Source organism: Oncorhynchus keta, chromosome 31 (assembly GCF_023373465.1).
Source record: "Oncorhynchus keta strain PuntledgeMale-10-30-2019 chromosome 31, Oket_V2, whole genome shotgun sequence".
NCBI lineage: Eukaryota > Metazoa > Chordata > Actinopteri > Salmoniformes > Salmonidae > Oncorhynchus > Oncorhynchus keta.
In genome coordinates this window covers 24,016,260-24,041,752 of record NC_068451.1, presented here as the reverse complement: position 1 = coordinate 24,041,752, position 25,493 = coordinate 24,016,260, and the positions used below count along the sequence as shown (strand labels likewise).

The 25,493-nt window shown below is 44.3% G+C and overlaps 1 protein-coding gene across 27 annotated transcripts; it reads right to left on the bottom strand.

Moving 5' to 3' along the window:
* Positions 1 to 637: 637 nt before the first annotated feature.
* On the bottom strand, positions 638 to 24,526 carry LOC118371304 (hemicentin-1-like). Of its 27 annotated transcripts, XM_052490034.1 has the most exons (27): positions 24,377 to 24,525; positions 23,701 to 23,994; positions 22,721 to 23,002; positions 22,173 to 22,448; positions 21,754 to 22,029; positions 21,092 to 21,343; positions 20,657 to 20,932; positions 16,527 to 16,778; positions 16,095 to 16,370; positions 15,442 to 15,693; positions 15,007 to 15,282; positions 9,644 to 9,895; positions 9,210 to 9,485; positions 8,557 to 8,808; positions 8,125 to 8,400; positions 7,473 to 7,724; positions 7,038 to 7,313; positions 6,386 to 6,637; positions 5,953 to 6,228; positions 5,303 to 5,554; positions 4,868 to 5,143; positions 4,215 to 4,466; positions 3,816 to 4,091; positions 3,437 to 3,688; positions 2,013 to 2,291; positions 1,453 to 1,710; positions 638 to 1,117 (listed from the first exon to the last, which is right to left on the bottom strand). In XM_052490034.1, exons 1-27 carry the CDS (start codon positions 24,429 to 24,431, stop codon positions 1,029 to 1,031), a joined length of 6,813 nt encoding a protein of 2,270 aa, XP_052345994.1. In that variant the 5' UTR covers positions 24,432 to 24,525; the 3' UTR covers positions 638 to 1,028. The 27 variants fall into 27 exon arrangements, with proteins under 27 accessions (XP_052345994.1, XP_052346009.1, XP_052346004.1 ...); XM_052490049.1 differs by lacking the exon at positions 4,868 to 5,143 and having other exon boundaries at positions 4,215 to 4,341; positions 5,430 to 5,554; positions 24,377 to 24,526; XM_052490044.1 differs by lacking the exon at positions 7,038 to 7,313 and having other exon boundaries at positions 6,386 to 6,512; positions 7,600 to 7,724.
* Between the last annotated feature and the right edge of the window lie 967 nt (positions 24,527 to 25,493).

Sequence of the window (25,493 nt, the reverse complement as noted above, 5' to 3'; positions counted from 1 at the left end):
CAAAAACTTAATGAGTATCCCAATTTAAAGAGTTGACCTTTATAAACTACTTTATAAACCTTGTAACAATGTTTTGTAATCTCATATTGCTCGCTCAGGAACCCTGACTAGTTTTTAAAATAAAAATGTATTATATAATTATACTCCTTGAAATACATGTTTTTATAACAAGTTTCACTATGTGTGTGGATTGATTTCCAATGTATTATTTTATCATTGTATCATTAGATTTCATGTATCCTTTAGCGTTTTTTGTGCCACTCTAAATCTCCCTGTTGCTACTTCATTAAATTCACATTTCTTCTTGATGATAAAGAAATCCCCCAAGATTGCACCATTCATGGGTGAAAATACAAAACTTAATTCAAGACAATAATTAATGAAGAGGAAGTATAAACATAAGACACGTGCACAAGATTTCATCTCCTCCGAGGATTTACAATCCTATACATTAAATATGTGCAAAAACAAGCCATGCTTTACATAAACACCAGTTAAATGTATTATCGTTTTGAAACGTTTTACCTTTAAGGTATTTATAAGTTAAATAAACCTGAATTTGTACTTGAACTATAGAGGTTAGATACATGATCAAACACAGAAAGGGACTCAGTGAATGGACAGTCACAGTCACAAGGGCAGTGAATATCTAATAACTTTTATTTAGAATCAGAAATAGGCAGCACAACTGAGCAGCGAATCTTTGCGCCTTCAATTACCATGTGGAAGACCAGTTTTTTAAAAGAATATCAGTTTATAGAGATGATTGACATAAAAACAAACTGTTGAAGTGGGTTCTATTCTAAGGGGATAGGCCCCTCCCTTCTGACCTCATGTTGACTCTCTCCTCACAATCTAAAAGCATTGGAAAAGAGCTAAGCACACTAAACCCAGCCCTATAATGGTATGATTGGGCAATTACAATATTGACAATACTACTTATTTCTATCCAGTCCTTTTTCAGATCAGTGAGGGTAGAGGGATGGGAGTGATTGGCTCCCAGCCAGTAGACATGCAGTGTGGTAGTCTCAGTGGTTGATCAGAGGCAGAGAGAGAGCTGCAAGGCTCATCAACATCAGACCAACTCTGGACTGGAATTGAGGGGCAGGCGAGTGGCCTGAGAGAGAAAGAAGAATGGGAGAGAACGGAGACAAAGAGGTTGGGAGAGGAGGGGGACAAAGAGATTGGGAGAGGAGGGGACAAAGAGAATGGGAGAGGAGGGGGATATGTAAACTTCCGACTTCAATTGTATATATCTTCTCGATACCTGTCTGTACCCACCAGTTCATAAAATGTCTGTATTGCATTTCCATGATGCATGAAAATTATCCTTGCACAAACACGTACACAAGCTAGAACCAAATTCAATTCAACATAATAAAAACAACTTGGTAACATTTAATTACTCATTATATCCCACCTAGGTCGTACTACAACAACACACCCACTTACCAGTGACATCCAGACTAATGGTCTTGGACATTGAGATGTTAGTTAGAGAGTTCTTGGCCACACAGGTGTAAATCCCTGCATTTTTCAAGGAGACACCTACAGCCATCAAAGGACCAGTCGCGGGCAATGCTTGGTTGTTGTATTTCCACCGGTACTCGCTGGTTGGCCGGGAGTCAGCTGAGCACTTCAGACTGACAGAGATTACTGAGCCAATCACCACTAAGCCTGGGCCAGAGACGTTCACACTCAAAGGGCCATCTACAGAGAGAGGTTCAGAGAAGTGGGGTCATTAGAGGGAAAAGTCTAAACAGAATCCTTGGGACATCCAACTCTGACATCACCCCATTGAAGGTGAAATGTAAAATGGTTAAGGTAAGGGTTAAGGTCAGAGTTAGGTAAGAGTTATGGTTAAGGTTAGGGTTTAGGGTAGGGACATCCCAAAGATCCCAGATAGCACTAACCATCAAAATATTGGTGGGTTTCTGATTTTCTACATTATGTAACATCAAATGCTTATCTTTTAAAATATTTTACCAACAGATTAAAACACCAGTACTTACAGTTCACCAATAGCTGGTATTTAGGGCTGGTGTGTGGGCGAAGGAGGTTGGTGGCGACGCACTGATAGTTTCCATCGTTAGACACCTTGACTGGACTGAAGTGCAGAGAGTTGTTAGAGATGGTTATGTCAGAGTTCAAGGTGTTGTTCAGGACCAGAGACAGGTTGTCCTTCATCCAGTAGATGGTGTCATAGCGCCCGGTGACATCACAGGTCAGGGTTAGGTTGTCAGATGATATCGGCGTTTTGTTTCGTTTCACCATCACCGACTTTATAGCCTCTGTGAGGACAGAGGAAGTGTATTGCTTTATGTACAGTATCAAGATTTGTCATTTGATCAAATGTTTAGTTCCAGCAACGCAATATTTGGATATATAAAACATGTATATATATATATATATATATTAAATGTCACCTTTTGTATGATATATATATATCATACAAATGGTTGTGCGATCTGATGGATTGTAAATTACTGTTTTATAATACTGTTTTATATATTTCCTGTTTTATATCATTATATCCTCTTAGTATGAGTTTTTATATCTCTAGAGATTGAAAGTAGTGTTAGGTTCAAACTCTGATTGAGAATAATTTAATTATTTAGTGGACTGCAGTGGGCAGTAGGAATGTGTACTCTCAAGGCCTCTCCTGACTGATGAGAAGTCCTGTGATATGCATGGAGGAGAATAGATGAATCCTGGCTGATGGAAAAGTACATCTTTGTGGAAGGAGGGGGTGAGAGCTCAAGGTATAAGTGGACATTGCACACTACTGAGCAAAAAAATAAACTCAACGTTCAACAAATTCAAACAGTTCATAAAAGGGAATCAGTCAATTGAAAAACATTCATTCGGCCCTAATCTATGGATTTCACATGACTGTCCAGGGGTGCATTCATGGGTGACCTTGAGGGGACATAGGCCCACCCACTGGGGAGCCAGGCCCAGCCAATCAGAATGAGTTTTTCAACACAACAGGGCTTTATTACAGACAGAAATACTCCTCAATTTCAATTGTTTTCCAGGTGGCTGGTCTCAGACAATCCCGCAGGTGAACAAGCTGGATGTGAAGGTCCTGGGCTGGCATGGTTGGACTTGTTCTGTGGTTGTGAGGCCAGTTGGACGTACTGAAAAATTCTCTATAATGATGTTGGACGCTATCTCAAAACATGAGACATATGTGGCATTGTGTTTTGTGACAAAACTGCACATTTTAGAGTGGCCTTTTATTGACCCGAGCACAAGGTGCAACTGTGTAATGATCATTCTGTTTAATCAGCTTCTTGATATACCACACCTGTCAGGTGGATGGATTATATTGGCAATGAAGAACTGCTCACTAACATGGATGTAAACAAATGTGTGCACAACATTTGAGAGAAAAACTTTTTGTGCATTTATGGGAATCTGTAGTCTGATTTACCAATGACGGTGAGCATCTTGGAGACAGTGCTGTTTCTGCCAGTGGCGTTGTTGAAGGCCACACAGGTATACTCCCCATGACTGGCTAAGGTCAGTGGGCCAGCTTCATACTCTGAGCCTGTTGCCACCTGGGAGCCATTGAAGAACCAGCTGAACTGGCTGAGAGGCTGAGAGGAGGCTGAGCAGTTGAAGATCACTCTTTGTTCTGTTTCGGCAATGGGTGCACCAGCTATCACAGGTTGCTTGGGTCCATCTGTGAAAATCAGACGACATCGAAACATTCAACTATAACTACCTTATTGTCGATTATTGACTTCATAATATGTCATCACAGTTATTACCTCTATCTTTGACAAGAATACATCCCCATTATTACTTACAATTCACTAGGAGTGTGTAGCGGTTGCTAGTTCTGTTGCTCACACTATTTCTGGCCATACACTGATATTCTCCATAGGAAGAATACTGGACAGGGTTGAAGGTCAGTGTTCTGTTGTTGAAAGAGACGTGGGTTCTGTTATCCAGATGCACTAACGTGAGGTTCTTCCACCAGTGAATGGAGCTAGGATCACCAACGATATTGCAAGTCATTGTAAAGGAGTCACCCTCTATCGCCTGGGTTCCACCGGTACTTATGGACACTGAGGTGATTGGCGCTGAGGACAAAGTGAAACTGTTTCAATGGTTGCAGTAGGTTTAATGGCTGCAGAGGGATTTTTGTTCTCAAGAAAGTAGACCAAACGAATCAATTAAAGGATTACGGTTAGACCAAGTCTCACCAACAATAGTGAGCATCTTGGAGACAGTGCTGTTTCTGCAAGTGATGTTGTTGAAGGCCACACAGGTGTATTCCCCATGACAGGCTAAGGTCAGTGGGCCCGTCTCATACACTGAGCCAGTCGCCACCTGGGAGCCATTGAAGAACCAGCTGAACTGGCTGAGAGGCTGAGAGGAAGCTGAGCAGTTGAAGGTCACGCTGTGTCCTGTTCCTCCTAATGCTGGTCCTGTTATTATAGGCATCTCCGGTCCATCTATGATACAAAAGACAATCAGTTAGACCAGGGGTGTCAAGTTCACTCCAAGGAGGAACTGGTGTCTGCTGGTTTTTGTTTTTTCCTTTCAATTGAGACCGAGACAGCCAGATTTGGGGAGTTCCTTACTAATAAGGGACGTTAATATGTAAATCAAGTTCAAGTTAGGTTTGAAAAACCAGCTGACACCCAGCCTTCTGTGGAATGGGTTTGACACATGTGCATTAAACCCAACATCTGTCATTGGCAAGAAGGTCAAACATCATCAACATATGTCAGATTTTATAAGAGGTGGGATACAAACCATCACATTGACTTTACTACAATATGCATAAAGGAAGTTCAAAAAGATTCCACCTCAGGCCATGGGGTCAAAGTTGAACTTGTTAATAACTACTCACAGTTGACCATCAGTCTGTATTCTGGGCTGGTCATGTTGTTGAGGGGGTTGGAGGCAGAACACTGATAGTCTCCGTTGTCAGAATTCTGTAATGAGTTGAATGTCAGTGTATTGTTGTTCATAGAGAAGTCTGTTCTGTTGTCAGCATACAGAGGCCAGCCGTTCCTCATCCACTGAATGGAGTAAACCGTTCCAGCGGTGCCACAGGTCAGAGAGAATCTCTCATTCAGTATTGGCTGGGCTCCATTTACTTTCACAATGGTCATGGTCACAGGTGCTGTGGAAGCATATCAAAGGGTTTTTCAGCACTTTTATCTAAACTTCCATCTTATTATACTGTAGGTTCAACAGCACGAATACTGTATCTAAAACCAAATTAAAACGAAGTAAGTAAACTTTTAGTCTCTTGATTTTTAAGTGGCAGTTACTGACTCACCAACAATAGTGAGCATCTTGGAGACAGTGCTGTTTCTGCAAGTGATGTTGTTGAAGGCCACACAGGTGTATTCCCCATGACAGGCTAAGGTCAGTGGGCCCATCTCATACACTGAGCCAACCGCCACCTGGGATCCATTGAAGAACCAGCTGAACTGGCTGAGAGGCTGAGAGGAAGCTGAGCAGTTGAAGGTCACGCTGTGTCCTGTTCCTCCTAATGCTGGTCCTGTTATTAAAGGCATCTCCGGTCCATCTATGATACAAAAGACAATCAGTTAGACCAGGGGTGTCAAGTTCACTCCAAGGAGGAACTAGTGTCTGCTGGTTTTTTTTTTTCCTTTGAATTGAGACCGAGACAACCAGGTTTGAGGAGTTTCTTACTAGTAAGGGACCTTAATACATCAATCAAGTTCAAGGGAGGATCGAAAAACCAGCTGACACTCAGCCTTCTGTGGAATGAGTTTGACACGTGCGTTCAACCCAACATCTGTCATTGGCCAGAAGGTCAAACGTCATGAACAAATGTCAGATGGTATAAGAGGTGGGATCCAAACCATCACGTTGACTTTACTACAATATTAATAAAGGAAGTTCAAAAAGATTCCACCGAAGGCCATGGGGTCAAAGTTGAACTTGTTAATAACTACTCACAGTTGACCATCAGTCTGTATTCTGTGCTGGTCATGTTGCTGACGGGGTTGGAGGCAGAACACTGATAGTCTCCATTGTCAGAATGCTGTAATGAGTTGAATGTCAGTGTATTGTTGTTCATAGAGAAGTCTGTTCTGTTGTCAGCATACAGAGGCCAGCCGTTCCTCTTCCACTGAATGGAGTAAACCGTTCCAGCGGTGCCACAGGTCAGAGAGAATCTCTCATTCAGGATTGGCTGGGCTCCAATGACTTTCACCATGGTCATGGTCACTGTTGCTGTGGAAGCAGATCAAAGGTTTTTTTCAGCACTTTTATCTCAACTTCCATCTTACTATCCTGTAAGTTCAACAGCACATATGTTGTTCATTAAACCAACAGAACACAAGTAAATCAACTTTTAGTCCCTGATTTTAAGCAGCAGTTACTGACTCACCAACAACAGTGAGCATCTTGGAGACAGTGCTGTTTCTGCAAGTGATGTTGTTGAAGGCCACACAGGTGTATTCCCCATGACAGGCTAAGGTCAGTGGGCCCATCTCATACACTGAGCCTGTAGTCACCTGGGAGCCATTGAAGAACCAGCTGAACTGGCTGAGAGGCTGAGAGGAAGCTGAGCAGTTGAAGGTCACGCTGTGTCCTGTTCCTCCTAATGCTGGTCCTGTTATTATAGGCATCTCCGGTCCATCTATGATATAAAAGACAATCAGTTAGACCAGGGGTGTCAAGTTCACTCCAAGGAGGAACTAGTGTCTGCTGGTTTTTTTTTTTCCTTTCAATTGAGACCGAGACAGCCAGATTTGGGGAGTTCCTTACTAGTAAGGGACGTTAATATGTAAATCAAGTTCAAGTTAGGTTTGAAAAACCAGCTGACACCCAGCCTTCTGTGGAATGGGTTTGACAAATGTGCGTTAAACCCAACATCTGTCATTGGCCAGAAGGTCAAACATCATCAACATATGTCAGATTTTATAAGAGGTGGGATACAAACCATCACATTGACTTTACTACAATATGCATAAAGGAAGTTCAAAAAGATTCCACCTCAGGCCATGGGGTCAAAGTTGAACTTGTTAATAAGTACTCACAGTTGACGATCAGTCTGTATTCTGGGCTGGTCATGTTGCTGAGGGGGTTGGAGGCAGAACACTGATAGTCTCCGTTGTCAGAATGCTGTAATGAGTTGAATGTCAGTGTATTGTTGTTCATAGAGAAATCTGTTCTGTCGTCAGCATACAGAGGCCAGCCGTTCCTCATCCACTGAATGGAGTAAACCGTTCCAGCGGTGCCACAGGTCAGAGAGAATCTCTCATTCAGTATTGGCTGGGCTCCATTTACTTTCACCATGGTCATGGGCACAGGTGCTGTGGAAGCAGATCAAAGGGTTTTTCAGCACTTTTATCTAAACTTCCATCTTATTATACTGTAGGTTCAACAGCACGTATACTGTATCTAAAACCAAATTAAAACGAAGTAAGTAAACTTTTAGTCTCTTGATTTTTAAGTGGCAGTTACTGACTCACCAACAATAGTGAGCATCTTGGAGACAGTGATGTTTCTGCAAGTGATGTTGTTGAAGGCCACACAGGTGTATTCCCCATGACAGGCTAAGGTCAGTGGGCCCGTCTCATACACTGAGCCAGTCGCCACCTGGGATCCATTGAAGAACCAGCTGAACTGGCTGAGAGGCTGAGAGAAAGCTGAGCAGTTGAAGGTCACGCTGTGTCCTGTTCCTCCTAATGCTGGTCCTGTTATTATAGGCATCTCCGGTCCATCTATGATACAAAAGACAATCAGTTAGACCAGGGGTGTCAAGTTCACTCCAAGGAGGAACTAGTGTCTGCTGGTTTTTGTTTTTTCCTTTCAATTGAGACCGAGACAGCCAGATTTGGGGAGTTCCTTACTAGTAAGGGACGTTAATATGTAAATCAAGTTCAAGTTAGGTTTGAAAAACCAGCTGACACCCAGCCTTCTGTGGAATGGGTTTGACAAATGTGCATTAAACCCAACATCTGTCATTGGCAAGAAGGTCAAACATCATCAACATATGTCAGATTTTATAAGAGGTGGGATACAAACCATCACATTGACTTTACTACAATATGCATAAAGGAAGTTCAAAAGATTCCACCTCAGGCCATGGGGTCAAAGTTGAACTTGTTAATAAGTACTCACAGTTGACGATCAGTCTGTATTCTGGGCTGGTGATGTTGCTGAGGGGGTTGGAGGCAGAACACTGATAGTCTCCGTTGTCAGAATTCTGTAATGAGTCGAATGTCAGTATATTGTTGTTCATAGAGAAATCTGTTCTGTTGTCAGCATACAGAGGCCAGCCGTTCCTCATCCACTGAATGGAGTAAACCGTTCCAGCGGTGCCACAGGTCAGAGAGAATCTCTCATTCAGTATTGGCTGGGCTCCAATGACTTTCACCATGGTCATGGTCACAGGTGCTGTGGAAGCAGATCAAAGGGTTTTTCAGCACTTTTATCTAAACTTCCATCTTATTATACTGTAGGTTCAACAGCACGTATACTGTATCTAAAATCAAAATTAAACAAAGTAAAAACTTTTAGTCTCTTGATTTTAAGTAGCAGTTACTGACTCACCAACAACAGTGAGCATCTTGGAGACAGTGCTGTTTCTGCAAGTGACATTGTTGAAGGCCACACAGGTGTATTCCCCATGACAGGCTAAGGTCAGTGGGCCCGTCTCATACACTGAGCCTGTCGCCACCTGGGATCCATTGAAGAACCAGCTGAACTGGCTGAGAGGCTGAGAGGAAGCTGAGCAGTTGAAGGTCACGCTGTGTCCTGTTTCTCCTAATGCTGGTCCTGTTATTATAGGCAACTCCGGTCCATCTTTGATACAAAAGGCAATCAGTTAGACCAAGTGTGTCAAATTAATTCCACGGAGTATCTGGTGTCTGCTGGTTTTTGTTTTTTTTCCTTTGAATTGAGACCGAGACAGCCAGATTTGGGGATTTTCTTACTAGTAAGGGACCTTAATACATCAATCAAGTCCAAGGGAGGATCGAAAAACCAGCTGACACCCAGCCTTCTGTGGAATGAGTTTGACACGTGCGTTAAACCCAAAATCTGTCATTGGCCAGAAGGTCAAACGTCATGAACAAATGTCAGATGGTATAAGAGGTGGGATCCAAACCATCACGTTGACTTTACTACAATATTAATAAAGGAAGTTCAAAAAGATTCCACCGAAGGCCATGGGGTCAAAGTTGAACTTGTTAATAACTACTCACAGTTGACCATCAGTCTGTATTCTGTGCTGGTCATGTTGCTGACGGGGTTGGAGGCAGAACACTGATAGTCTCCATTGTCAGAATGCTGTAATGAGTTGAATGTCAGTGTATTGTTGTTCATAGAGAAGTCTGTTCTGTTGTCAGCATACAGAGGCCAGCCGTTCCTCATCCAGTGAATGGAGTAAACCGTTCCAGCGGTGCCACAGGTCAGAGAGAATCTCTCATTCAGGATTGGCTGGGCTCCAATGACTTTCACCATGGTCATGGTCACAGGTGCTGTGGAAGCAGATCAAAGGGTTTTTCAGCACTTTTGTCTAAACTTCCATTTTATTATACTGTAGATTCAACAGCACATATACTGTATCTGAAAACAAATGTACACAAAGTAAAAAAACTTTTAGTCTCTTGATTTTAAGCAGCAGTTACTGACTCACCAACAACAGTGAGCATCTTGGAGACAGTGCTGTTTCTGCAAGTGATGTTGTTGAAGGCCACACAGGTGTATTCCCCATGACTGGCTAAAGTCAGATGGCCCATCTCATACACTGAGCCTGTCGCCACCTGGGATCCATTGAAGAACCAGCTGAACTGGCTGAGAGGCTGAGAGGAAGCTGAGCAGTTGAAGGTCACGCTGTGTCCTGTTCCTCCTAATGCTGGTCCTGTTATTATAGGCATCTCCGGTCCATCTATGATACAATAGACAATCAGTTAGACCAGGGGTGTCAAGTTCACTCCAAGGAGGAACTAGTGTCTGCTGGTTTTTGTTTTTCCCTTTCAATTGAGACCGAGACAGCCAGATTTGGGGATTTCCTTACTAATAAGGCACGTTAATATGTAAATCAAGTTCAAGTTAGGTTTGCAAAACCAGCTGACACCCAGCCTTCTGTGGAATGGGTTTGACAAATGTGCGTTAAACCCAACATCTGTCATTGGCCAGAAGGTCAAACATCATCAACATATATATTTTTTTATTTTTTTATTTTGTTTATTTTTTATTTCACCTTTATTTAACCAGGTAGGCTAGTTGAGAACAAGTTCTCATTTGCAACTGCGACCTGGCCAAGATAAAGCATAGCAGTATGAACAGACAACAACACAGAGTTACACATGGAGTAAACAATTAACAAGTCAATAACACAGTAGAAAAGGGGGAGTCTATATACAATGTGTGCAAAAGGCATGAGGTAGGCGAATAATTACAATTTTGCAGATTAGCACTGGAGTGATAAATGATCAGATGGTCATGTACAGGTAGAGATATTGGTGTGCAAAAGAGCAGAAAAGTAAATAAATAAAAACAGTATAAAAACAGTATGGAAATGAGGTAGGTGAAAATGGGTGGGCTATTTACCAATAGACTATGTACAGCAGCAGCGATCGGTTAGCTGCTCAGATAGCTGATGTTTGAAGTTGGTGAGGGAGATAAAAGTCTCCAACTTCAGCGATTTTTGCAATTCGTTCCAGTCACAGGCAGCAGAGTACTGGAACGAAAGGCGGCCAAATGAGGTGTTGGCTTTAGGGATGATCAGAGAGATACACCTGCTGGAGCGCGTGCTTCGGATGGGTGTTGCCATCGTGACCAGTGAACTGAGATAAGGCGGAGCTTTACCTAGCATGGACTTGTAGATGACCTGGAGCCAGTGGGTCTGGCGACGAATATGTAGCGAGGGCCAGCCGACTAGAGCATACAAGTCGCAGTGGTGGGTGGTATAAGGTGCTTTAGTGACAAAACGGATGGCACTGTGATAGACTGCATCCAGTTTGCTGAGTAGAGTGTTGGAAGCAATTTTGTAGATGACATCGCCGAAGTCGAGGATCGGTAGGATAGTCAGTTTTACTAGGGTAAGCTTGGCGGCGTGAGTGAAGGAGGCTTTGTTGCGGAATAGAAAGCCGACTCTTGATTTGATTTTCGATTGGAGATGTTTGATATGAGTCTGGAAGGAGAGTTTGCAGTCGAGCCAGACACCTAGGTACTTATAGATGTCCACATATTCAAGGTCGGAACCATCCATGGTGGTGATGCTAGTCGGGCATGCGGGTGCAGGCAGCGATCGGTTGAAAAGCATGCATTTGGTTTTACTAGCGTTTAAGAGCAGTTGGAGGCCACGGAAGGAGTGTTGTATGGCATTGAAGCTCGTTTGGAGGTTAGATAGCACAGTTTCCAATGACGGGCCGAAAGTATATAGAATGGTGTCGTCTGCGTAGAGGTGGATCAGGGAATCGCCCGCAGCAAGAGCAACATCATTGATATACACAGAGAAAAGAGTCGGCCCGAGAATTGAACCCTGTGGCACCCCCATAGAGACTGCCAGAGGACCGGACAGCATGCCCTCCGATTTGACACACTGAACTCTGTCTGCAAAGTAATTGGTGAACCAGGCAAGGCAGTCATCCGAAAAACCGAGGGTACTGAGTCTGCCGATAAGAATATGGTGATTGACAGAGTCGAAGGCCTTGGCAAGGTCGATGAAGACGGCTGCACAGTACTGTCTTTTATCGATGGCGGTTATGATATCGTTTAGTACCTTGAGTGTGGCTGAGGTGCACCCATTGACCGGCTCGGAAACCAGATTGCACAGCGGAGAAGGTACGGTGGGATTCGAGATGGTCAGTGACCTGTTTGTTGACTTGGCTTTCGAAGACCTTAGATAGGCAGGGCAGGATGGATATAGGTCTGTAACAGTTTGGGTCCAGGGTGTCTCCCCTTTGAAGAGGGGGATGACTGCGGCAGCTTTCAATCCTTGGGGATCTCAGACGATATGAAAGAGAGGTTGAACAGGCTGGTAATAGGGGTTGCGACAATGGCGGCGGATAGTTTCAGAAATAGAGGGTCCAGATTGTCAAGCCCAGCTGATTTGTACGGGTCCAGGTTTTGCAGCTCTTTCAGAACATCTGCTATCTGGATTTGGGTAAAGGAGAACCTGGAGAGGCTTGGGCGAGGAGCTGCGGGGGGGGCGGAGCTGTTGGCCGAGGTTGGAGTAGCCAGGCGGAAGGCATGGCCAGCCGTTGAGAAATGCTTATTGAAGTTTTCGATAATCATGGATTTATCGGTGGTGACCGTGTTACCTAGCCTCAGTGCAGTGGGCAGCTGGGAGGAGGTGCTCTTGTTCTCCATGGACTTCACAGTGTCCCAAAACTTTTTGGAGTTGGAGCTACAGGATGCAAACTTCTGCCTGAAGTAGCTGGCCTTAGCTTTCCTGACTGACTGCGTGTATTGGTTCCTGACTTCCCTGAACAGTTGCATATCGCGGGGACTATTCGATGCTATTGCAGTCCGCCACAGGATGTTTTTGTGCTGGTCGAGGGCAGTCAGGTCTGGAGTGTACCAAGGGCTGTATCTGTTCTTGGTTCTGCATTTTTTGAACGGAGCATGCTTGTCTAAAATGGTGAGGAAGTTACTTTTAAAGAATGACCAGGCATCCTCAACTGACGGGATGAGGTCAATGTCCTTCCATGATACCCGGGCCAGGTCGATTAGAAAGGCCTGCTCACAGAAGTGTTTTAGGGAGCGTTTGACAGTGATGAGGGGTGGTCGTTTGACTGCGGCTCCGTGGCGGATACAGGCAATGAGGCAGTGATCGCTGAGATCCTGGTTGAAGACAGCGGAGGTGTATTTGGAGGGCCAGTTGGTCAGGATGACGTCTATGAGGGTACCCTTGTTTACGGAGTTAGGGTTGTACCTGGTGGGTTCCTTGATGATTTGTGTGAGATTGAGGGCATCTAGCTTAGATTGTAGGACTGCCGGGGTGTTAAGCATATCCCAGTTTAGGTCACCTAACAGAACAAACTCTGAAGCTAGATGGGGGCGATCAATTCACAAATGGTGTCCAGGCACAGCTGGGAGCTGAGGGGGTCGGTAGCAGGCGGCAACAGTGAGAGACTTATTTCTGGAGAGAGTAATTTTCAAAATTAGTAGTTCGAACTGTTTGGGTATGGACCTGGAAAGTATGACATTACTTTGCAGGCTATCTCTGCAGTAGACTGCAACTCCTCCCCCTTTGGCAGTTCTATCTTGACGGAAGATGTTATAGTTGGGTATGGAAATCTCGGAATTTTTGGTGGCCTTCCTGAGCCAGGATTCAGACACGGCAAGGACATCAGGGTTAGCAGAGTGTGCTAAAGCAGTGAGTAAAACAAACTTAGGGAGGAGGCTTCTGATATTGACATGCATGAAACCAAGTCTTTTTCGATCACAGAAGTCAACAAATGAGGGTGCCTGGGGACATGCAGGGCCTGGGATTACCTCCACATCACCCGCGGAGCAGAGAAGAAGTAGTATGAGGGTGCGGCTGAAGGCTATCAAAACTGGTCGCCTAGAGCGTTGGGGACAGAGAATAAGAGGAGCAGGTTTCTGGGCATGGTAGAATATATTCAGGGCATAATGCGCAGACAGGGGTATGGTGGGGTGCGGGTACAGCAGAGGTAAGCCCAGGCACTGGGTGATGATGAGAGAGGTTGTATCTCTGGACATGCTGGTTGTAATGGGTGAGGTCACCGCATGTGTGGGAGGTGGGACAGAGGTAACAGGGGTATGAAGAGTGGAACTAGGGGCTCCATTGTGAACTAAAACAATGATCACTAACCTGAACAACAGTATACAAGGCATATTGACATTTGAGAGAGACATACAGCGAGGCATACAGTAATCACAGGTGTTGAATTGGGAAAGCTAGCTAAAACAGTAGGTGAGACAGCAACAGCTAGTCAGCTAGCACAACAAACAGCAGGTAAAATGGCGTTGACTAGGCAACGGGGCCGACAGATAAAACAAACAAGCAGAATGGAGTACCGTGATTAATGGACAGTCCAGCGTGCATCAGCTATGTAGCCAAGAGATCACTGTCCAGGGGGCAGCGGTGGATGGGCAGGGAAGCTGGACTGGCGAGTGTTATCCAGGTTAAAAAACTAACAATGACTAAATAGCTTGTAGCTAGTTAGCTGGTTAGCGTCTGGAGGTTCTTGAGTGTGTTCTAAAAAATTTAAAATAATAGCGAATCCGTATCACAATGGGTGAGGCAGGTTTCCGGAAGGTATAAACAATTTAAAAATCAAAAAGAGATAGAAAGTAAATATGGGTCCAGAGAGTATTTGGGACGCGGCGATACAGACGGTTAGCAGGTCTGTGCTAACAAGCTAACAGTTCGTAGGCCCGAGCTAGACAGGGTAGCAGGGGTGTGCTACAGGTGCTCTGCCCGGGCTAGCTTCAAGCTAAGTGGGTGGAAACGCTAGCCAGGGGTAACCATCCGGGGTTGCAGTTTAGCTAGATAGCTAGTTGTGAAGATCCAGCTGAAAAATGTTCAGTTTGCGGTGGGAATCCGGGGATGAAAAATAAATAGTTCAGTTACGCTCTGGTTAGAGTCGCGTTGTTCGAACTGGCGAGAGCTTTCCAGGCTAAAGGTTAGCTGATGACCGGTTAGCTGAACACCGCTAGCATAGCTGGTGGATTAGCTGGCTAGCTTCAGTTGAGGGGTTTCGGTTCCAAGTAAATATAAATGCTTTAGGAAAAAATAGCTACATTGGGTGAGGCGGGTTGCAGGAGAGTATTTGGAAACTTAGATTTAGCTAAATGTATTTAAAGAGGTATGCGAAGAAAAATATGTAAAAAAACGAAAAAGACGCGATATATACAGGGGACAGGACGACAGGACGACTTACTGCTACGCCATCATATGTCAGATTTCATAAGAGGTGGGATACAAACCATCACATTGACTTTACTACAATATGCATAAAGGAAGTTCAAAAGATTCCACCTCAGGCCATGGGGTCAAAGTTGAACTTGTTAATAACTACTCACAGTTGACCATCAGTCTGTATTCTGGGCTGGTCATGTTGCTGAGGGGGTTGGAGGCAGAACACTGATAGTCTCCGTTGTCAGAATCCTGTAATGAGTCGAATGTCAGTGTATTGTTGTTCATAGAGAAATCTGTTCTGTTGTCAGCATACAAAGGCCAGCCGTTCCTCATCCACTGAATGGAGTAAACCGTTCCAGCGGTGCCACAGGTCAGAGAGAATCTCTCATTCAGTATTGGCTGGGCTCCAACGACTTTCACAATGGTCATGGTCACAGGTGCTGTGGAAGCAGATCAAAGGGTTTTTTCAGCACTTTTATCTAAACTTCCATTTTATTATACTGTAGGTTCAACAGCACGTATACTGTATCTGAAATCAAATGTACACAAAGTAAAAAAACTTTTAGTCACTTGTTTTTAAGTAGCAGTTACTGACTCACCAACAATAGTGAGCATCTTGGAGACAGTGCTGTTTCTGCAAGTGACGTTGTTGAAGGCCACACAGGTGTATTCCCCATGACAGGCTAAGGTCAGTGGGCCCGTCTCATACACTGAGCCTGTCACCACCTGGGATCCATTGAAGAACCAGCTGAACTGGCTGAGAGGCTGAGAGGAAGCTGAGCAGCTGAAGGTCACGCTGTGTCCTGTTTCTCCTAATGCTGGTCCTGTTATTATAGGCAACTCCGGTCCATCTATGATACAAAAGACAATCAATTAGACCAGGGGTGTCAAGTTCACTCCAAGGAGGAACTAGTGTCTGCTGGTTTTTGTTTTTTTTCCTTTCAATTGAGACCGAGACAGCCAGATTTGGGGATTTTCTTACTAGTAAGGGACCTTAATACATCAATCAAGTCCAAGGGAGGATCGAAAAACCAGCTGACACTCAGCCTTCTGTGGAATGAGTTTGACACGTGCGTTAAACCCAAAATCTGTCATTGGCCAGAAGGTCAAACGTCATCAACAAATGTCAGATGGTATAAGAGGTGGGATCCAAACCATCACGTTGACTTTACTACAATATTAATAAAGGAAGTTCAAAAAGATTCCACCTCAGGCCATGGGGTCAAAGTTGAACTTGTTAATAACTACTCACAGTTGACGATCAGTCTGTATTCTGTGCTGGTCATGTTGCTGAAGGGGTTGGAGGCAGAACACTGATAGTCTCCGTTGTCAGAATGCTGTAATGAGTTGAATGTCAGTGTATTGTTGTTCATAGAGAAGTCTGTTCTGTTGTCAGCATACAGAGGCCAGCCGTTCCTCTTCCACTGAATGGAGTAAACCGTTCCAGCGGTGCCACAGGTCAGAGAGAATCTCTCATTCAGGATTGGCTGGGCTCCAATGACTTTCACCATGGTCATGGTCACTGTTGCTGTGGAAGCATATCAAAGGTTTTTTCAGCACTTTTATCTCAACTTCCATCTTACTATCCTGTAAGTTCAACAGCACATATGTTGTTCATTAAACCAACAGAACACAAGTAAATCAACTTTTAGTCCCTGATTTTAAGCAGCAGTTACTGACTCACCAACAATAGTGAGCATCTTGGAGACAGTGCTGTTTCTGCCAGTGATGTTGTTGAAGGCCACACAGGTGTATTCCCCATGACTGGCTAAAGTCAGATGGCCCATCTCATACACTGAGCCTGTAGTCACCTGGGAGCCATTGAAGAACCAGCTGAACTGGCTGAGAGGCTGAGAGGAGGCCGAGCAGTTGAAGGTCACACTGTGTCCTGTTTCTCCTAATGCTGGTCCTATTATAATCGTTATCTCCGGTCCATCTATGATACAATAGACAATCAGTTAGACCAGGTGCGTTAAATTAATTCCACGGAGTTCCTAGTGTCTGCTGGGTTTTGGTTTTTCCTTTCAATTGAGACCTTGGCAACCAGGTTTGGGAAGTTCCTTACCAATAAGGGACCTTAATACATCAAGCAAGTTCAAGGGAGGCTTGAAAAAATCCCTGAAATTTAGCCTTCTGTGGAATGAGTATGACACATTCGAGTTAAACCCAACATCTGTCATTGGCCAGAAGGTCAAAGGTTACCAACATATGTCAGTTGATTTAAGAGTTGGGATCCAAACCATCACATTGCCTTTACAACAATATTTAATCTTCCGGCGCCGACAGAGATGGCCGCCTCGCTTCGCGTTCCTAGGAAACTATGCAGTTTTTTGTTTTTTTACGTGTTATTTCTTACATTAGTACCCCAGGTTATCTTAGGTTTCATTACATACAGTCGAGAAGAACTACTGAATATAAGATCAGCGTCAACTCACCATCAGTACGACCAAGAATATGTTTTTCGCGACGCGGATCCTGTGTTCTGCCTTACAAACAGGACAACGGAATGGATCCCATGCAGCGACCCCCCAAAAAAACCGACTCCGAAAAAGAGGGAAACGAGGCGGTCTTCTGGTCAGACTCCGGAGACGGGCACACCGTGCACCACTCCCTAGCATTCTTCTTGCCAATGTCCAGTCTCTTGACAACAAGGTTGATGAAATCCGAGCAAGGGTAGCATTCCAGAGGGACATCAGAGACTGTAACGTTCTTTGCTTCACGGAAACATGGCTCACTGGAGAGACGCTATCCGAGGCGGTGCAGCCAACGGGTTTCTCCACGCATCGCGCCGACAGAAACAAACAACTTTCTGGTAAGAAGAGGGGCGGGGGCGTATGCCTTATGACTAATGAGACATGGTGTGATGAAAGAAACATACAGGAACTCAAATCCTTCTGTTCACCTGATTTAGAATTCCTCACAATCAAATGTAGACTGCATTATCTACCAAGAGAATTCTCTTCGATTATAATCACAGCCGTATATATCCCCCCCCAAGCAGACACATCGATGGCTCTGAACAAACTTTATTTAACTCTTTGCAAACTGGAAACCATTTATCCGGAGGCTGCATTCATTGTAGCTGGGGGTTTTAACAAGGCTAATCTGAAAACAAGACTCCCTAAATTTTATCAGCATATCGATTGCGCAACCAGGGGTGGAAAAACCTTGGATCATTGTTACTCTAACTTCCGCGACGCATATAAGGCCCTGCCCCGCCCCCCTTTCGGAAAAGCTGACCACGACTCCATTTTGTTGATCCCTGCCTACAGACAGAAACTAAAACAAGAGGCTCCCACGCTGAGGTCTGTCCAACGCTGGTCCGACCAAGCTGACTCCACACTCCAAGACTGCTTCCATCACGTGGACTGGGATATGTTTCGTATTGCGTCAGATAACAATATTGACGAATACGCTGATTCAGTGTGCGAGTTCATTAGAACGTGCGTTGAAGATGTCATTCCCATAGCAACGATTAAAACATTCCCTAACCAGAAACCGTGGATTGATGGCAGCATTCGCGTGAAACTGAAAGCGCGAACCACTGCTTTTAATCAGGGCAAGGTGTCTGGTAACATGACCGAATACAAACAGTGCAGCTATTCCCTCCGCAAGGCTATCAAACAAGCTAAGCGTCAGTACAGAGACAAAGTAGAATCTCAATTCAACGGCTCAGACACAAGAGGCATGTGGCAGGGTCTACAGTCAATCACAGACTAGAGGAAGAAATCCAGCCCAGTCACAGACCAGGATATCTTACTCCCAGGCAGACTAAATAACTATTTTGCCCGCTTTGAGGACAATACAGTGCCACTGACACGGCCTGCAACGAAAACATGCGGTCTCTCCTTCACTGCAGCTGAGGTGAGTAAGACATTTAAACGTGTTAACCCTCACAAGGCTGCAGGCCCAGACGGCATCCCCAGCCGCGCCCTCAGAGCATGCGCAGACCAGCTGGCCGGTGTGTTTACGGACATATTCAATCAATCCCTATACCAGTCTGCTGTTCCCACATGCTTCAAGAGGGACACATTTGTTCCTGTTCCCAAGAAAGCTAAGGTAACTGAGCTAAACGACTACCGCCCCGTAGCACTCACTTCCGTCATCATGAAGTGCTTTGAGAGACTAGTCAAGGACCATATCACCTCCACCCTACCTGACACCCTAGACCCACTCCAATTTGCTTCCCGCCCAAATAGGTCCACAGACGATGCAATCTCAACCACACTGCACACTGCCCTAACCCATCTGGACAAGAGGAATACCTATGTGAGAATGCTGTTCATAGACTACAGCTCGGCATTCAACACCATAGTACCCTCCAAGCTCATCATCAAGCTCGAGACCCTGGGTCTCGACCCCGCCCTGTGCAACTGGGTACTGGACTTCCTGACGGGCCGCCCCCAGGTGGTGAGGGTAGGCAACAACATCTCCTCCCCGCTGATCCTCAACACTGGGGCCCCACAAGGGTGCGTTCTGAGCCCTCTCCTGTACTCCCTGGTCACCCACGACTGCGTGGCCACGCACGCCTCCAACTCAATCATCAAGTTTGCGGACGACACAACAGTGGTAGGCTTGATTACCAACAATGACGAGACGGCCTACAGGGAGGAGGTGAGGGCCCTCGGAGTGTGGTGTCAGGAAAATAACCTCACACTCAACGTCAACAAAACTAAGGAGATGATTGTGGACTTCAGGAAACAGCAGAGGAACACCCCCTATCCACATCGATGGAACAGTAGTGGAGAGGGTAGCAAGTTTTAAGTTCCTCGTCATACACATCACAGACTAACTGAATTGGTCCACTCACACAGACAGCATCGTGAAGAAGGCGCAGCAGCGCCTCTTCAACCTCAGGAGGCTGAAGAAATTTGGCTTGTCACCAAAAGCACTCACAAACTTCTACAGATGCACAATCGAGAGCATCCTGGCGGGCTGTATCACCGCCTGGTACGGCAACTGCTCCGTCCTCAACCGTAAGGCTCTCCAGAGGGTAGTGAGGTCTGCACAACGCATCACCGGGGGCAAACTACCTGCCCTCCAGGACACCTACACCACCCGATGTTACAGGAAGGCCATAAAGATCATCAAGGACATCAACCACCCGAGCCACTGCCTGTTCACCCCACTATCATCCAGAAGGCGAGGTCAGTACAGGTGCATCAAAGCTGGGACCGAGAGACTGAAAAACAGCTTCTATCTCAAGGCCATCAGACTGTTAAACAGCCACCACTAACATTGAGTGGCTGCTGACACTGACTCAACTCCAGCCACTTTAATAATGGGAATTGATGGGAAATTATGTAAATATATCACTAGCCACTTTAAACAATGCTACCTTATATAATGTTACTTACCCTACATTATTCATCTCATATGCATACGTATATACTGTACTCTATATCATCGATTGCATCCTTATGTAATACATGTATCACTAGCCACTTTAACTATGCCACTTTGTTTACATACTCATCTCATATGTATATACTGTACTCGATACCATCTACTGTATCTTGCCTAAGCTGCTATGTACCATCACTCATTCGTATATCCTTATGTACATATTCTTTATCCCCTTACACTGTGTATAAGACAGTAGTTTAGGAATTGTTAGTTAGATTACTTGTTGGTTATTACTGCATTGTCGGAACTAGAAGCACAAGCATTTTGCTACACTCGCATTAACATCTGCTAACCATGTGTATCTAACAAATAAAATTTGATTTGATTTGATTTGATTTATAAAGGATGTTCAATAAGATTCCACCTCAGGACATGGGGTCAAAGTTGAACTTGTTAATGACTACTTACAGTTGATGATTAGTTTGTAGAATGGGCTGGTCATGTTGCTGAAGGGGTTGGAGGCAGAACACTGATAGTCTCCATTGTCAGAATGCTGTAATGAGTTGAATGTCAGTGTATTGTTGTTCATAGAGAAGTCTGTTCTGTTGTCAGCATACAGAGGCCAGCCGTTCCTCATCCAGTGAATGGAGTAAACCGTTCCAGCGGTGCCACAGGTCAGAGAGAATCTCTCATTCAGTATTGGCTGGGCTCCAATGACTTTCACCATGGTCATGGTCACAGGTGCTGTGGAAGCAGATCAAAGGTTTGTTCAGCACTTTTATCTCAACTTCCATTTTTTTTATACTGTAGGTTCAACAGCACGTATGTTGACTCTAAAACCAACAGAACACAAAGTAAAGAAACTTTTAGTCTCTTGATTTTAAGTAGCAGTTACTGACTCACCAACAACAGTGAGCATCTTGGAGACAGTGCTGTTTCTGCAAGTGATGTTGTTGAAGGCCACACAGGTGTATTCTCCATGACTGGCTAAGGTCAGTGGGCCAGTCTCATACACTGAGCCAGTCGCCACCTGGGAGCCATTGAAGAACCAGCTGAACTGGCTGAGAGGCTGAGAGGAGGCTGAGCAGTTGAAGGTCACGATGTGTCCTGTCATTGCTATATCCGGAGTAGTTATAGCAGGTCTCTCTGGTCCAACTGTTAAACAGAGGACAGTATGGTTCATCTTATGGTTTGACTATTTTGACAAAGATTAGTAAGTAAGCAGCCTTCCACAATCCTTGTCTTAGTTTAAGTTGGCTTATTGGAGCAGGAGCTCCTAGGAGCAGGAGCCTACAGTATATCCGGTTTCTGTAGCATGTTGCAGCTTGATGTGTAAGTACATCCCCTGGACAGAACACTAGTCTATCACAGGCCCTTATGCCCCAATCTATCTCCTTAATGCTGAGCGCCAAGTAAAGACACATTGGGTCACATTTTTACAGTCGCTGGTATGACTCATCCAGGGATCAAGCTCCCAACCTTCTAATCTCAGGGGAGAAACTTTAACTACAAGACCACTGAATTGGTTTTATCAGACAAAGATGACCAGCTCTTGTAATACTCACAGTTCACCACAAGCTTGTATGTCATGCTGGTCAGGTTGCTGACAGCATTAAAGGCCTCACAGAGATATTCTCCATTGTCAGAAAATTGGATTGGATTGATAACCATTGTCTTGTTGCCCGTAGAGAATAATGTTCTGTTGTTTAGGGAGATGAGCTGGCCGTTCATCAGCCAGTGAATGTAGTCTACAGGTTCAGTCACCTCACACCGCAGAGTGAACGACTGATCCAGTATTGGTGGCTTCCCATCACGGTTCAACGAAACCGCTGATATCGGCTCTATGGTGAAAAGAAGAGGGTGAGTACTTCACTCGATCGGTGGTAAAACAAATACCATGATATAACATTGTATTCATAACCATCAATAATCAAATATTCACTACCAACTATATGACATTTCGTAATGATGAATGTTGCCTCACCCACGATCTTTATCATTGTGTTTATATTGGCAAATTGGATTGTGACATTATTGTAGGCTAAGCAGGAGTATCTTCCTGTCTGGTTCGCCTTCGTGTTCTGCAGGTTGAGCTGTGGGCTTTGCTCGTTGAGGAACATCCCATTAAACCTCCACATGTAAGACTCAGCGGGTTTGGACTGAGCGGAGCAGGACAGAGTGATGTCAGAGCCCGTCTTGTAGGCTGTATGTCCTATGGTCATCTCAGGAACTACCATCATGGTGAGGTTACTTGGGCCATCTATGGGAGGAACAAATGACAATGAAGTGTTGGGTAAACATTACCTAGAATATGTTTCCATCCTGCTCTATTGTGCAGGCTGAGGAACTAAACACAGTGTACGAATGATCCATGCAAATAATGACCTGGATCATGTGATCACAGAGGAATGGTTTGGGATGAAAATAGGCATATTACATCATTGCATGGAAGGCTGGCTCTCAATGATAAGGTACAATCCATGTCTGTTGTGTATGATTAATGTACAGTATACTGCATACTCTGATACTCACATCTAACATTGAGGCCAATGGGCTGGCTGGTGCCGTTGCTGATTCCGTTGATGACCTCACATCTGAACGGCCCTTCATCGTATCGTGTCACACTGACTATGGTAAGAGTGCTGGTCCCACCACCAAGCCGAACTCTGTCACTAGCTGTGACCTCTGAGCTGCCATTCAGCCAGCGGTAGGAGAGGGAGGTGCCAGAGGAGACGGAGCAGGTGAAAATGGCAGTGTCGTTCAATTCCACTAGATCAGTGGCGTTGGCCCTTAGAGTCACGTTTGAAATGGGCTCTGTGGGTGAGAGAGTAGAATAACAACCATATTGTTTATATTTGTGTCACACTGTAAAACTTGTTTTGGAAATCTAAATATGCTATTTTATTTGATCTACTTATCATAGAGACCAAGTCATAGGATTGAGTATTGTAGAGCCCTTTGCACACACATAAAACTTCTTGTGTACGTCTTATCTGAAATGTAAGCCAACAATTTGCTCATACTCTGTGATCTGTTCAGTTTCATTCTTTTCAAAGGTATGATGTAGGCCAACTTCACTATGGGTTCAGAAAACATTGACACATTTAAGTGTAAGCTTTCCATGTCATGAAATAACTTTTATTATTATGACAGAGATGAATTATTGATAGGTAATGTATGTGCATCAGTGGAGGCTGCTGAGGGGGAACAGCTCATAATAATGTCTGAAATGAAGTAAATGGAATGGTATCAAAAACATAGCTTCCATGTGTTTGATACAATTCAATTCACTTTATTACACTCAATTCCAGCCATTATTACTAGCTGTCCTTCCCTCAACAGCCTTCACTGATGTGCAAGCATGTTTGCATGTGAACCTGCTTGCAGTAAAGTATGTGAAAGGGTAAGTAAGTGTGCAGGTGAGTGTGTGTGCGCATAAGTGATTGTGTGCCAGTGAGTGAGAGTCTACCATCATAGAAAGATCAACAGACAGGCAGAGGTCAGTTCCTTACCCTGGACAGACAAAGTCACCACAGCATTCAGGACTGGCTCCATTCCCTGCACGGTATATCGTCCTGAGTCGTTGAGTTGTAGAGAGCTTATGGACAGCTCTGAGGAGGAGAATAAGACTCTGCCTCGATAACTTGTACTCACACTACTGCCACCAGGATAGAAAAGTACGATGGTTGTAGTTTCATATGACCAGGTCCCTATGTTGATGGGGCTTTGAGGAACTAGGTTCAGGGTGACATTACTGCCCACAGCTAAGGGGTTCATCGAGGGAACCACCACCTGGCCAGAGACATCTAGAAGAGGATGGATTGATGAGTTTAGTTCATGTTTTCAGATATTTTTAATCAGTACAAATGTCTTTAAAGTTCTCTAAAATATTTTACTTGATATGAATCAAATCTTTAGAAATACAACTTTTGTTTAAATTAGTGCCTTCAAGTTGAAAGCACAATTTACAACATGACCTACTATCTATTTATAATGTCTACTCTAGACATTGGTTGTCAATGTCAGATAAATAGAAACCTTCATCTTTCTGACTTGATACTGTTTGACTGAAGTGCATCAACCAAACAGAGACATGAACAACCTGTTACTTATTTAATCAAGTGTATGTACAATAAAGCACAAATAGGCATCAATATCTTTCCAGAATGAGTGTTTTGTCCTCTTTACCTGTAGTGAAGTTGAGCAGCACCAGGATGAGAACCCCCACCAGAGGATACTCCATAGTTCTGCCACTTATCAAACACCACAGATCAGAAGTGAACGGGACACTTTCCTATGACTGTCCAGACTTCTTGGTAAATCCAACCATGTTGATACTGCACAGTCAGAGTCTCTTCTTAATCAACAAATTGTCAGGTGATTCCAATGTACCAACCCACCCTACCTGCCGCCAGAAAACACTCACACACACCTACTCAACTACCCACGCCCTGTTTTGCCCAAGTACCCTTTTCCCACTCTATTTTTGTTGACACACGGGGTTGTTTTCATGTTGATTATGGTTTACTGTAAATCTGATCAACTCTGTCTGTCCTGTATGAATCCTGGGAGGAGGCTGGATGGTACATGGCCAATGAGGCCGGATATAGGTTCTCTGACCCTGTTGAAACTCATGATCTATCTACAGTGGCTGAGGAAACGTGGGCTCATAAGACACTGTCCGCATTGAACCTGTCAAGAAAACACTTACAGTGCCGTGAAAAAGTATTTGCCCCCTTTCTGATATTCTGTATTTCTGCATAGTTTTGATACCGAATGTTATCAGATCTTCAACCAAAACCCAATATTAGATCAAGGGAACCTTTTGCGTTTGGCCTGGTATGGTTCTCAATCAGAGGCAGTTTAGTTTCTTTGTTATTTTGTTTCGTGTTCTCTGTTTAATAAATATATGATGAACACTTACCACGCTGTGCTTTGGTCCTCACCTCATTCCAACGATGATCGTCACATTGATACTTATTTTGTTTATTTAATAAAAAAAGTTATGCAACACCTAATTCCCCTGTGTGAAAAAGTAATTGCCCCTTTACACTCAATAACTGGTTGTTCCACCTTTACCTGCAATGACTGCAAACAAACTATAGTGCATCAACCGAACAGAGACATTTGAACAACCTGTTACTTATTTAATAGAGTGTTTGTACCATAAAGCACAAATAGGCATCAATATATTTACAGAATGAGCTTATAGTCCACCGTACCTGTAGTAAAGTTGAGCAGCACCAGGATGAGAACCCACAACAGAGGATACTCTGCAGTTCTGCCACTTATCACTGCAACCAAA

Excerpts from the sequence above, each read along its gene's own strand:
- LOC118371304 (XM_052490034.1), bottom strand. The coding sequence starts at position 24,431 with ATGGAGTATCCTCTGGTGGGGGTTCTCATCCTGGTGCTGCTCAACTTC. Across the intron at positions 22,449-22,720 it reads CATTGGCCTCAATGTTAGAT|ATGGCCCAAGTAACCTCACC; the intron begins GTGAGTATCAGA and ends TTCCTCCCATAG. Across the intron at positions 3,689-3,815 it reads CTACACACTCCTAGTGAATT|ATGGACCCAAGCAACCTGTG; the intron begins GTAAGTAATAAT and ends TGATTTTCACAG.